This window comes from Gambusia affinis, linkage group LG23, assembly GCF_019740435.1.
Source record: "Gambusia affinis linkage group LG23, SWU_Gaff_1.0, whole genome shotgun sequence".
NCBI lineage: Eukaryota > Metazoa > Chordata > Actinopteri > Cyprinodontiformes > Poeciliidae > Gambusia > Gambusia affinis.
This window is the reverse complement of record NC_057890.1, coordinates 16,384,176-16,397,466: the sequence shown is the minus strand read 5'-3', so window position 1 is coordinate 16,397,466 and position 13,291 is coordinate 16,384,176. Positions and strand designations below refer to the sequence as shown.

Below are 13,291 nucleotides of genomic sequence, written 5' to 3'. Positions count from 1 at the left end.
TTTTAATTCGAACGTTGGGTAATAATCCCAAACAAACAAAACAGATTTTTAACATCGTAGTATCATGCTTCAACTTCCAAGACAAATTTCTCTCAGATGAGACGAAAATGACCAAAAGAACGAGCAAAAACACCTTTCAAGAAATATTAATTAGAGGAAAAATTATTGAAATAATTTTAATTCATCAAGCGATTAATTGTGACACCACCTGAATTTAGTGACCAAAACGTTTTAAGACTAATACTGGAATGAATAAATCAATTAACTCAAACTTATTGTTCACATTCTTCCACCTGGGGAACAAAATGGTTCAAATAAACCCATAAAAACCCAAAACAAACGTATAAATGCAGAGCTGCGTTGGTGTAAACCTCTGAGTTTCAGACTACAGCAGGAACCCGGCTCCCGTCCAAAAGCCCTCAGCAGACAGGGAACAGCATCAGGGGACAGTCTGGGTTTTATCATCATTACTTTTATTTTTACTCTCTGCTGGGCGGCTGCATAGCAAAAGAAGCTCAAGTCCCTCACTTTGCACACTTACCATCTTCCTCCTCCTCTCTGCAATCTGCTCCTCTGACTCCATCTCTACTTCATTGCTAACGGAGGTTTTGTCTTCTAGATCCTCAAATAACTCAGGATCCTGTAAGAGGAGGGGAGAGCCGTGTATGGCCATTTTTTTTCTCATCATGGCTGAAAATTCAGCCCGACTACAGACTAAAGGGAGACAAGGAAAGGCTGAGGAGAGGATGAAAAGGGAGAAATTTCTTCAATTTGTTCCTTTTTTAGGGCCTTTTATGCACTTTTCTTTCTTCATTCGTCAAGAATCATGTTTTAAAAACAACCTTAGCCTGACTGAATCATTTTGTGTGAAGACTTTAAACTTTGCGTGAATGCATAAAGGGGTGATGTGAAAACAAATGGAAACAAGACATGATGAGGAACGACAATTAAAAAAAACTATATATGCAAAGAATGTTTTTTAAAAAGAAAATTCAGGGTTCGTACACCTTTTCATGGAAAAATTCAAAGACCTTTCAAGCATTTTCAAGGTAAGTTTCAAAAGCATCACAAGTGTATATATTTCATATAATATATGACTGTTAATACGTTTTTGTGATAGTATTATTTGTTCTACAGCAAAGAAGAGATTTCACACTCAGGTTTTTTTGTAACTTGAAAGTTGATAAAAAATCTAAAAATAAAAATATTCTCGTTAAGTTCTCTGACATTTAGCAAATAGAAATAATTTTGGTGATACTAAGTAACCTGAAACAAGAGAAGTTTAATCAGATTTCACTTCAGGCACCGAGAAAAAAAACATTGTAGTTGTCTTTTAATTATCTTTAAATATCTGGTTTCAACTATATGTAAAGTTTTCCAAATTTAAGCTAAAACATGATTTTATATTTTGAAATGTCTCGTTCATACACACCCTGTAAACACTATAAAAAAACACTATCATTTACCAAAAAAATCCCCAATTTCAACCACACTAAATGTATAAAATATAATACAATCAATAATTCACTAGGAGTAACACATAATAAAAATAGAAAAAATCCAAACAAACTGTGTTAAAATAAATTACATTCCTGCTCAAATTAAATGTTTTAAATACAGAAAAATTACAAAGGAAAAATTGGAATTCTGAAATTTAAAAAAATAGAAATAATTTCAGTAATCCTAACTAACAAGTTTTGCCTGATTTAATTTCAGACAGCTAAATCAGGTGTCTGAAAATATCAGGTAAGTTTAGGCTTTTAATCAAACGTTAGGCTACAGTTTGAAGCACTTTCCAAACCTTGAGAACACCAAAACGAAACTCAAGCACTTTCCAGGATTTCCAGAAGTCGTATGAACTCTGGAAACGTGAAGAGTGGGTCGTGGCGGTGAGGAGAAAACATGGACTCTGTCGTTTGAACTTGCCTGGTTGTTTGAGATGGAGAGCCGCAGCGGGGAGAGTTTCCTCTGCTTTCCGTCTCCTAAACTCTTCCCCTTCCCCTCGCCGTCCAGAGCCACGTTCTGGTTCTGACCCGGGTCGTCTCGGACCGACTCCTTGTCCTTGCGGCTGCCCCTGCGTCTCCCGCTGACGCTCAGGTTCTCGGTGGGCTCCTGGTTGTGCTTCAGCACCGGGCACTCCTGGTTCCCCTTCACACAGGCACAATCTACCTTGTATTTACTGAAAAGAAGAAGAAGAAATAAGATAAAGTTTAAGATTAAAATCACATTTTCTGCTATTGTTGAATATTTTCTACACTCACCAGCTGCCATAATCGAAATCAAAGCCGATTGTGATTTCCGTGCCTTTGGAGATCGGCCTCAGGGAGTAGATGTATAAATGGAGCATGCCGTCCTCAATGACATGCCGCACCTGGAAGATTTATTAACACGGCAGGACAAATAAATAAGAGATAGATTTACTCAGTAAGATGTTACTGCAGCATATCACTGTAAAAAATAATCATGTTGGATATAGTGGTTTTTATTTTTCATTTTAATTTAAGGATGATGGACATTTTTTAAAATGGCCGCCTTTTTTAGATTTTAAATCAATGTCAAAAAGTGTGAATATCTTCATGGCTTGGATAAACTTTATGTCACACATTGTATATTTTTGATTTGTTCAACACTTTTATACAACTTTAACTTAATAGTAAAATTTGATAAATTTTATTTATTTTTTCTTGTTTTTACTTTTTGTCTGTTTGGAATAAATAAATACATAAATAATATGAAGCAAAATCAGAAACTGACGACTTTGCTGTTAACGGGTCTCACACCAACTATTTGTTTTTAGCAGGACTGCTGGACGTACCTCGGAGTTGGGGGTGCAGGAACGACGGATGAAACGCGCTTCGTTACCAAAACTGCGAGCATCCACGCACATCTCCACTCCGTCAAATTTTGAGTAAAATAAAACAAACGGGTAAGGCCTGAGGAAGAAAACAAATAAATAAATAAACATCCAGCAGAGTAATTCATGTAAATGGCTTTGCAAAAGTATTCACACCCTCATTTTGAGACAGAACAACAAATTATTATGCAGTTTGTTAGGATGTAATGCGGAAAAAGACATGTTTGATGTTCGGTTAAACAGCAAACGCCACACTTTTAAGATTGCTACTTAGAGTTTGTGGTCTAAATGAGACAAATTTAAAGGGATATGAACAGCTTTGCAAAGCAGTGAACTCCACATGTTAACTAAAAGCAGTGAGGATTCCCCGACCTCTTGAAGAAGTAACCGTTGGCCTCAAACTGCTGCCGAAGCATGAACTTCCCCCTGTACTCGATGATGAGGGAGTCTGGAGGCAAGTCCCGCACGGCTTTGAGGATCTTCTTGTTCTTCTGAACCTGACTCTGAGCAACATAAACAATCTGACATCAGCAAAACATGAGAGACGGACGGTAACCCAAAACAACCAAAACAAACTACAAACTACAAACTACCTCCACTGGGGGTTTGAAGGAGGCTGGGTGTGTGTTGTACGCCAGGTTCTTGCCGTCGCCTTGCTCTTTGACACGCAGCAGCACCTGGACATCCTCGCTGTACTGATTGCTGCTGGCCTCTTCGTAACGCTCCATCCACGTCTTGATTTTACTCTCCCACATAGAAGGGGGCTCCGCAGGCTCCGTGTCCGGAGCGGCACCCTGACAGGGAAAACCAACAGTCAATACAGCAGAGCTGAAACAATTAATTGTGATTAATCGTCATTTTTCATGGTTAAGCGATTATTGAAGTAATCATCAACTCTATTAGGGATCGATTAATCGGAGCATACAGACTCAGAAAAGACGATTTGCTAAAAGAATGGCCCATTCAGAGCAGAGATTAAAGCAAAACTGTATAAAGAATATAAACATTTTGGAATTAAGACCAAAATAACTCTGAAAGTGGCATAATTTCAGCTTCACCGGTTCAAAATTTGAAAAAACAAAAAAGTCTCCTATTGCAGATATTTTGTATCCAGTTGTTAATTGTTTGACCCAGAACGTAGTCAGTAAATTGGCTCTACATTATATTGTTGTTAGAACTATTCTTTAATTTGCAGATGCATCCTTTGCTACAAATCATCAAGCCAACAAGAATGCTGCTTTGTTGCATTTTAGGCAATAAAATGTTTATTTTCTTATTTTAAAAGGGATTAAATTCTTTGTGTCGTTGCAACTTTTATTTGTTTCTGATATTGTAATAAAAAGGTTTGTGGTCAAGTACAAAAAAAATCAGCAGAATATGTTGGATTTTTATATGATTAATCGATTAATTGCCAGAATAATTGATTACTCGAGTAATCTTTCCCCAAAAGAATAATATTTGTGTTTTTTGTGCGTTTACCTTCACTCTAGAGGATTTTCTGGACCCCTCTCTGAAGGCCTACAAAGAAACCAATCAAGTTCAGAGGTAAAATGAGTTTCAAATATTTGAATCAAAATCTGATTATCGTAGCAGAACGAGTCCAAGTTGACCTTCTTGGCGCGGGCAGAAGAGGCCGGCGGGTCTTTGTCGCCGCTCTTTTTGCGCTTCTTATCGGCCTGTTTGTTGCCAAGGCGGCCTGTGGTCAGCGTGATGGTGGTGGGTGTGTGCTGGAAGGTGGAGTAGAGCTCTAGTGGAACCTCATCTCCGCTCTCTGTTGCGCTCGTGTCCCCATCTGAGCAAGCAGAGAAGTTACAAACATACCGAGCTATAAAAAGCTGCAGCTGCTGCAGGCAAAATAAAAGCCAGTTGGGTTGCAATAATAGATCAAGCTGCTTGCCAGACAATGAGTTACAAAGATGGAGTTTGGTGTTTATCCAGCAGGTGTCACTGTGGCCTAAAATCAGGCTTGGAAAATTTATTTTGTTGTCCGTTTACTGCAGCAAGGAAGCCAGAAAAGCAGAACTGAGCATCTTTGGACTCTGAGAAAACGTGTAACATCACAAGTTGAACCCAGCTTTCAGAACAGCAACGGGTTCAGCCACTGACTCATCATTTTCATGTTTTTCACGGTGCTGCTCACCAGATAAACACTCTCTCTTCCTGGTCTGAAGCAGGATGGCCCTCTCTCGGTCCAGATGTCGCGGTTGGCACCGTTCGCACAAGTAGGTCTCAGGAATGTTCTGCCTGTCGATGCCCATGCAGTCTATGTGCTGCCAGGCACTAAAAAAACCAAATCAATGAATTTATAAACTTTATCTCCATTTTTAGTGACTTTAAAGTTGAATTGAGCCGTTTTCTTACCTGCACTTGTCACAGCAGATCATGTAGCCGTCGTCGTGGGTGAAGCCACAGATGCATCGGGTGATGTCGGTCCCGTAGCTGCTGTCTTCAGACGTGCTGAGCGTTGTGCCCCGGGACGCTTCATCTTGGGGCCCGGAACCGAAGGGAACCACCTCACCCTGTCGGATCAACATAGAGGGCGGTGGGGAGGCTGGCGGCGTCGGTGGGGGCCGCGCCCCATAATTATGGTCCTGAAAATAAAAAGATATGCAGAGGATGTAAAAGATGAGGATCCAAATAAATGCAGATGGAATATACTTTATTGATCCCCACAGGGAAATTGGCTCATATGCTGACAGTTACTCCATCCAAAGCATTAAATAATGGTAAATAAAAATGTAACACTAAGCAACATAAAATTTATAAAAAGTGTGATATTGTAAGTGATTTAAATATGACTAAATATAAAACATATAAGAAAATGTAAAAAATATTCGAAATAGACATGTGAAATGTTAATAAAATTATATTATAATTAGTACATAATATAATCATAGCCTGTTAGCTAGTGGGCTAACACTTGCTATATGCTAATTATTATTAGTATATAATAAATTAATTATTGTAATCAAATACAATAGTAATAAGAATATTTATAATATTTTAGAAAGAAGCATATTATGGCAATTTTATGATTAATAAAATTGTAAAAATTTAACATTTTATTTTATTTATTTGTGTCATTATTATTTTTTTATCTTAAGATTTGAAGTTTCAGTTCTCAGAAAAACTCAAAACAGCCATAGAGCGTTCAGTATCAGCATCTATCTGCTACTGAAGATCTTTGCATGAGGAGCGGGCTAACGCTAGCTAGCCTCCGGGAGATGCTAACACGAGTCCTTTAGCTTACAGATAACAGCAGCAGGAGAAAAACCTACAGTTTCTTCCACTGTTTTAACTCAAACAGCATTAAAACCAACATGTTTAAACTGCGATCAGATCAAAGTCTCTGCAGAAATAAGAGCTTTTGTTTCTAATGGTTACGTTGTTTTCATGATTGGTTGGAATAGAAAGCCAAACAAAATGCAGAGTTAATTAAGTTCATGACTCGATCTTTTACTAATTCACTTAATCTTATTAAAGCAGGTTTTCTGAAAGTTTAATTTTATACTTTTTTTTTTAGGAATTTCATGATTTAAATGTTTGGATTCTGATTTTCATTATTTCATGATGAAGAAAGAAAATTCCAGTTTTAGTAGCAGAATTCATCGTAGCTATTAAACAAAAGCTTTAAAAGTTGCTTTTTTACAGAGTTTCTTGCTTTTCAGTATCATTTGCTTTTATTACAGCTTCATAACATTCTTGTGCAAAAACGACAAACCAAACCAATGCAGACTTTCTAAAATTAAAGAAATAAACACTGATGGAGGAAGGAAAGACTGAAGGAACATATACACTGCAAAAACACAATTCTAGTTTTAACTATGAATATATTTATGCACTAGAAGATAAAACTAACTCAAACTAACTTTTCATCAAGAAATAGCTTGTTTTAAGTCAGTAATCCCTTTATATTGTTGAAAAATTACTACTTCCAGTGGTAGATTATTTCACTTATGGGAAAAATATCTTATTGTTAGTGGAAATAGTCATTTTTTAACAATATTAAGGAATTATTGATTTAAAATTTCCGGTGTCTTGTTGAAAAGTTAGTTTTGATGGGTACTAAGACATTTGCACTAAGATTAAAAACTTGGTCATATTTTGTGTTTTTGCAGTGTAGATTTAACATTAATATATTCTAAGACTTATAGTGTTGAAAATCTGGGTAAATTTAAGATGTGCATGCCTACAATTAAAATAAATAAGATTTTTATTGTGGAAATCAGTGAAATTTTCTTCCAGAGAAACTAATTTAATTTCTTTGTTCCATTTGTAAGTTGTCATATTATCAAGTATCTGATAAACCAACAGCAGCTGGTCTCTTTCAAGTATTTGAGTGCAGAGACAGGTTTCATTACTAATAGTGAAATCAAAACGATGTACTCACAGCGTAAGGCAGGCCGATGTAACTGTGGGAATGGTGAGAAGAGCTGCTGTAAATCTGGTGTGGGTAGCTGGACTTTTCCACCACCACGGGGCTGGCCTCCACTGATTCTGGTCTGCTGGCGAGAAACGGAAACGTTATTCACAGAAAAATGAGCCAAAAAGTGTGAAATCGAAACAGGTTTGTTGCTCAATCAGGAAGGTAAAGGTGGCAGGAAATTATTCTTTAAACTTTTAGCAAGAGTTAAAAGTTGCAACAAATTTTTTCATTTATCTTTTTTGTTATGAAAAATGCAAAAATGATTCTATTGTAAAACAATTTGCAGGCTACAGAAACATGATAGAACTAGGCTAGAAGTTGCTGTGATAAACTTTTTGTGTTGTTGTCTTGAAAGTATTTTAATTAATATAATGTAATGCAAAAATCAAACTTTAAATTATGATGAACATTTAACACTGGAACTGGAAGACATTTTAAATATGCAAAATAAAACAACAATTAAAATGAATTTTGAAGTCTCTGTAAACAAAATTGTCCTTCAAAAAAAGGAGCAAATTGAGACCAAAACACCAGACTTTAGACTTTTATAATCCAGTTTCTGGTAGAAAAGAGGAAAACAATAACTCACACAAATAGAAATGATCGAGTTTGTTTTAATTTAACATTTGATTGATTGATTTATTGAAACAGCCCTCTTTCTTTTTAAAACCCTCTTGTTATTGTTCCACATTTCTACTTTTGAGTAAAAGTTCTGAAGTGTTTTTGCTGTTTTATATGATGAAATTAAAATTAAAACAAAAAATTAGATTAACTTGTGTTGTTTCTTAAGTTTTATTTATCTGCATCGCTTCACTTCCATCTGTTTTAAGCATACGGTGAAATAAACTTGTGCTATTCTTGAATTGCATACAAGGACCACAGAGAATCATCTCAAGGGCCACAAATGGCCCCCGGGCCGCATTTTGGACTTCCATGCTTTAATATGTCGGTAAAATACAGCAGCTAAGAATGCAGAAACAAGACACACATTTATCTTCAAACTCGCGTACAAGGAAGGCAACAACAAACGCATAATTTTGTTTCAAAGCGATTTATGTCAAACCAGTAGAACAGCTTTCACCGAGCAGAAAGAACCAGTTTCTGAAGCCAACCAGCCCTTATTTTGATGGTTCTGATCTGGTCTTCAGTTGCTGTAGGGGAGCTAATAGAAAAAGAGGGAAGTGGAACTGGCAAAAAGAGAAAAAAACGAATGGTGCGACAACATGGTCAGGTATGAAGAGGAAAAAACAAGAGAAAACGAGGGAAACATGAGGAGGAGCAGCGCTCATAAAATATCTACACGTTTAGTCAAGTGAAAACACGAGTTTTGTAGAAAAATAGCACAGATCTGTGGGAAAATAAACACTGCAGAGTATGCGTGGCAGCAGATGAGCATATTTTCTCTGCTGCTCTGTCTCATGACCCTTAAAGGAGCTCTAAAACACAAAAAACAGCCTGGCAGGCCGGAAAAAAACTCCAACAGGCATTTCTTTGTGGGAACGGCTCCAGATAAACGACTTTACAACCAGGAAAGAGTCAAGCGGCGACTCAAAAGTTCAACCCGGCCACCTCGACCCGTAACTCCCAAGCTAATGCGGTTCTACGGTACCTGTGTGAGCCCTTCTCGGCCCGTTCTGCTGCTCTTGCACGCCGATCGAGCTCTGTGCAACACTTCCTGTGAGTATTACCGCTCGGCTCGTCGCTGTCAAAGTGAAAACGAACGAGCAAGCATGAGGTCTGGAGGCGGCGCCGGCTCGAGGGGTGTGTGCACAGAACAGATCAACTGCCAGATTACACACGATGCAAGAGCAAGTCAGTTTCATTTACACCAAAGGAAACTTCATGCTAATGATTAATCTGAATAAAACCTGTTTAGCATAACTAAATAAATAGTTTATTGGGTGGGAAATACAGATACAGTTTTATTTTTATGCTCAGATGAACTAACCATTGCTTTACTAATCGATTATTTGGGTAAAAACTTGGAACATTCTACATATTTTACATTTAACTACTTACATACTTCTTATGTAATATGAGAAATACATTAGTAGACAAATAACTAAATTCATTTTTAAAATTAGAAAATAAACATTTTATTGGCTTAAAGTGCAACAAGATAGAATTTCTTGTGAGTTTTGTTAAAACTGACAGAAAAAGTCCTTTTTGAGTTCGTATACTTCAGTAAACAATCAATTATTTCATTAATCATAATTAATTGTTTCACCCCAAATTCTATATATATTTTGTACAGTTTTGACTTAATTATTGCTCTACATATGTTGCTTTTTCAGCAAATAGCTTGTTTTGAGTCCGTGTACCCCAGATAATTAATCAAATGTTAAAATAGCTAACAGTTTCAAAAAACAATTAATCACAATTTTTTCAACCCAAATTTAATACAAAACGTACAAATATTTTTGCACAATTTGACTTGATTATTGCTCTGAATGTTGTTTTTTCGACAAAAGCTTATTTCTGAGTCTCTATGCACAACTTAACGATTAATCAATCACTAAATAAGTTCACAATTATTTATATAAAATTCATTGATCACGATTAATCGTTCCAGCTGTAAGTAGGGTAAAGGTTTAAATCAAGGATGTTCAAAAGACTGATTATATGCAACCACCCAAAAATAAATTAGGACAAAACTTAAATTCTTAAATTAAAATCTTTTCATAAAAATGATAGACATAACACAAAGAGATCATCTTATCAAAGTTTACTTCTGTTTTTATGGTAAATAGAGCCACATTTACCCACTGTCTTGTTCTCTAAAGTGCACAAATTGCTGTTTTAAAACTCAGCTAAATATAAAGTGTTTTCAAACAATCCTGTTTTTATTGCTAAGAATAGACAAAATATTTCTTCAGTTTTCTTCATTCAAAATTGATATAATAAGCAAACTGGTTGCCTTTCATTAAACAAGGAGAACGTGCAGAAACTACCTGACGTTTTAGATCTATAATCCCGTTCCTACAAAACAATCTGACTAATTGTTAAAATAGTTCAGCTTATTTTATTGTCGAGCAGATTGAGGGGGAAAAAAAACAACATTTTAGTGATTTTAGTTTCTGAAAATTATGTTTTTGACTGTCAATAAAAGTTTGCACACCCTGGTTTAAATAATTTATGTTTTCTCTGTTATCCTGTGAATGAGAGGATACAACCTACAAGACTATGAACGGTGTGGATGCAATTTTTCTCTAAAACAAAAGTCTACTGCCTAAAATATGCATCAGCATTAGCAAAGAGAAAAAAAAAAAGAAGAATAAACATGTTTTAAATATAATACAAAAATATTAGTTTGGCTGTATGACATTACAAGGATGATATAAAACAAGGTGAGGTATTTAAGCTCTTATTTAGTTGCTTGTGGTAATGTTTGCTTAAGATCTTTGATAATGAGATCTGGTCCAACTTGTCTGTCATGACCTCTTTTCCAAACAAATGAGCGTTGTCATTGAATTTTTCTTTCAGATGAGGATAAAATATTTTCTTTTAAACCATTAAATGAGGCTTTTCCTTAAAATATGTTAATATACAACAAAAAAAATGCTAATTAGTAAAGTACAGAAAGAACATAGAGTGACACACCTTCTAATTGAATTCAATTAGAAAGTGTGTCCAAACTTTTGGTCTGTATTGTATGGGGATCATAATGAAGCGATTTCCAGCTTGATCAGATAAAACCCTAAAATCTGGTCTTTTTCCTGCAACCCTCTTTGGTGAGGACGTGGTGACGGAGAGAGATAATTTGCTGCATGGCTGCTTCTATTAAGGCTTTGAGAGAGAGAGCAGGAATTACAGAGGAATAACATGAAGGCGAAACGCATAACATCTAAATTGATCAATTTATGAACTTGTTGATGTTACAAATATTTAACTGCAGGTGCATCCTTTGCTACAAATAACCAAACATACACTAAATTAATGTTGTTATGGTATAATAGACAATAAAATGTTTATTTTCTTATTTACAAAAAGGGAATTGAATTCTGTTCTTATTTTGATTATTAACACATTTAATACTGGTGACAAACTGTGTCTTCAGTAGGGTTGAAACAATTAATCATGATTAATTGATACATTATGTGATGTTCCCATCATGAGCAAGTGGAAGTTTGTTTTTTAGGAAAGGGTTGAAACAATTAATTGTGATTAATCGATTCCTGGAATAATTGTCAACTGATTAAGTAATCAATTAATTGCTAATTGGCCTGGTTATTTTCTTATTTAAAAATTTAAATGTTGGTTTTAATGCATTTCTAAGAATGTAGTGGCTAAACAATTTTTTAAATGTCATTAATCCATTAATTAGCCAAATAGTTGATTTGGTTAGTAAAATAAATGTTAGTTGCAGCTCTAATTTGAAGTGAGTTTGACTTTGGGCTGGCTTGTGGTTTCTATAATCTCCAAACATTTCTAAAGAAGAGGCAGAAAGGACACGCAGAAGAAGACATGCAGAAATCAGCAGCAGAAGACAGACTCCTGAAGAGACACCGCTTGCTGCTATGGCAACATTGCGTACTCCGGCGGCGAGTGCGCGCACGCCGAGCTCCGTGTCGATTTGGACACGCAGGCTGCATTAGCCCGCAGCTGCTCGTGCTGCTGCAGCCTTTGGGGGGTGGGGGTACGTTTAAAGGACGTGACGCTGTTTCTCCGGTGAGTAGCCAGACCCAGCTGGCTCGCGCTGAATAGTCGATGTATATCCAGCTTAGCCCCATCCCTCTGGTCGGTATGAACCCCCCCATTTAAAGCCAGTTATCTGCTGTTGAATGAATTTGCAGCGAGCGGCCAGACAAAGAAGTGAGCGGAGGGGCTTTCTCTAACCCCTGGTGACAGCAGGGCTCTGCAGAGATGAGGAGGGAGGGGGGTAAGACGCCATATCTGTGTGAGGACCACCTGTCACTCAGGCCAACGACTGTGGCAACAAGCCCTGCGCAATGCAACAAGGGAGGGAGGGGGCAGAAACCATGGCAACTCAAGCTGTCACAGCAACAGCACCCAGGAAGGCAAAGGGGAGGGCTTCCCATCCCTTAAAGAGACAGGACTCCCTCTGTGAGTAGATGACGTGTTATTCTTTAGTCACACACCAACGTCTTGCTTAGTTTATTTAACCAGAAAAGGCTACGGCAATGTCCTTGACAAGACTATAAGGAAACACGAAGGGGAGGGGGGGCAACAGCAAGTTGCCATGGCGCCATGCAGCATTTCTGCTTCACTGACTTGAGCTCACAGCGCTCACATGGGCAAACGTCACGTTAGAGCCGAGGACGAGAAGCAGACGGGTCACGATTGGAGCTGGAACGACCAAATAATGGCAAAAACGACCCAATCATTTCAGCAAACAGCAGAGAGGTCCTGCTTTATTCAATATACAGCGACTGAGAGGCTAAGAAGGTAAAAAAGGAGATAAAATATCTAGAGTCGAAACGATTGATCGAGATTAATTGATTATTGAAAGAATAGTCAACTAATGTAGTAATCAATTAATTGTTAATTGGAGTATTAAGACTAACAAAAGGCCATTTGCTTAGAGAACAACTCACTCAGATCAGTAATTGAGTCAGTTCTATACAGTTGAATTAGTGCTGAAACGATTAATTAGATTAATTGTGATTAATCTATTATTTTTTTGTTATTCCAAAAGAATAAACAGTTCAGCCTGTATTGATGTTAAGTACTGCAAAAAGGGCTGAGCTATTCACATGTTATTAAAAGTATGTTTTTGAATTTTATTAAATTTTATAAAAAAGGAACTGAATCATTCGTCTATTTGCATCTTTGAATTTCTCTCTGATATTGTAATAGAAAATTGGTTAAATGAAAATCTGTAGAATGAGACGATGTTTTTTATCTGATAAATCAGCACTATGAAAGTTTCTCAGCATGAGACTTTGAGACTTCAGTCAGAGGCCATTGGAAAACTGACTGCTACTGGAGAATCTTCTTATCTTGAGATACTTGAATGATGTGAGTTATGACAAAGTTTGGTTTGTCTTTGG

The 13,291-nt window shown here is 36.7% G+C and overlaps 1 protein-coding gene across 8 annotated transcripts in view; it reads right to left on the bottom strand.

The window, feature by feature from the left end:
- The window catches only part of kmt2e (lysine (K)-specific methyltransferase 2E), a 45,503-nt gene that overhangs the window by 12,795 nt on the left and 19,417 nt on the right, over window positions 1–13,291 (bottom strand). For 4 of the 8 annotated variants that reach the window (XM_044108701.1, XM_044108702.1, XM_044108700.1 and 1 more), the window contains 11 exons: window positions 7,245–7,359; window positions 5,216–5,445; window positions 4,995–5,134; window positions 4,465–4,646; window positions 4,334–4,372; window positions 3,448–3,648; window positions 3,227–3,357; window positions 2,816–2,933; window positions 2,262–2,371; window positions 1,927–2,179; window positions 542–640 (listed from right to left, as the gene is read on the bottom strand). In XM_044108701.1, coding sequence (XP_043964636.1) covers window positions 542–640; window positions 1,927–2,179; window positions 2,262–2,371; window positions 2,816–2,933; window positions 3,227–3,357; window positions 3,448–3,648; window positions 4,334–4,372; window positions 4,465–4,646; window positions 4,995–5,134; window positions 5,216–5,445; window positions 7,245–7,359 — 1,618 coding nt within the window. The remainder of the gene's footprint in view (window positions 1–541; window positions 641–1,926; window positions 2,180–2,261; window positions 2,372–2,815; window positions 2,934–3,226; window positions 3,358–3,447; window positions 3,649–4,333; window positions 4,373–4,464; window positions 4,647–4,994; window positions 5,135–5,215; window positions 5,446–7,244; window positions 7,360–13,291) is intronic. The other 4 variants (XM_044108703.1, XM_044108706.1, XM_044108708.1 and 1 more) reach the window with 2 other exon arrangements.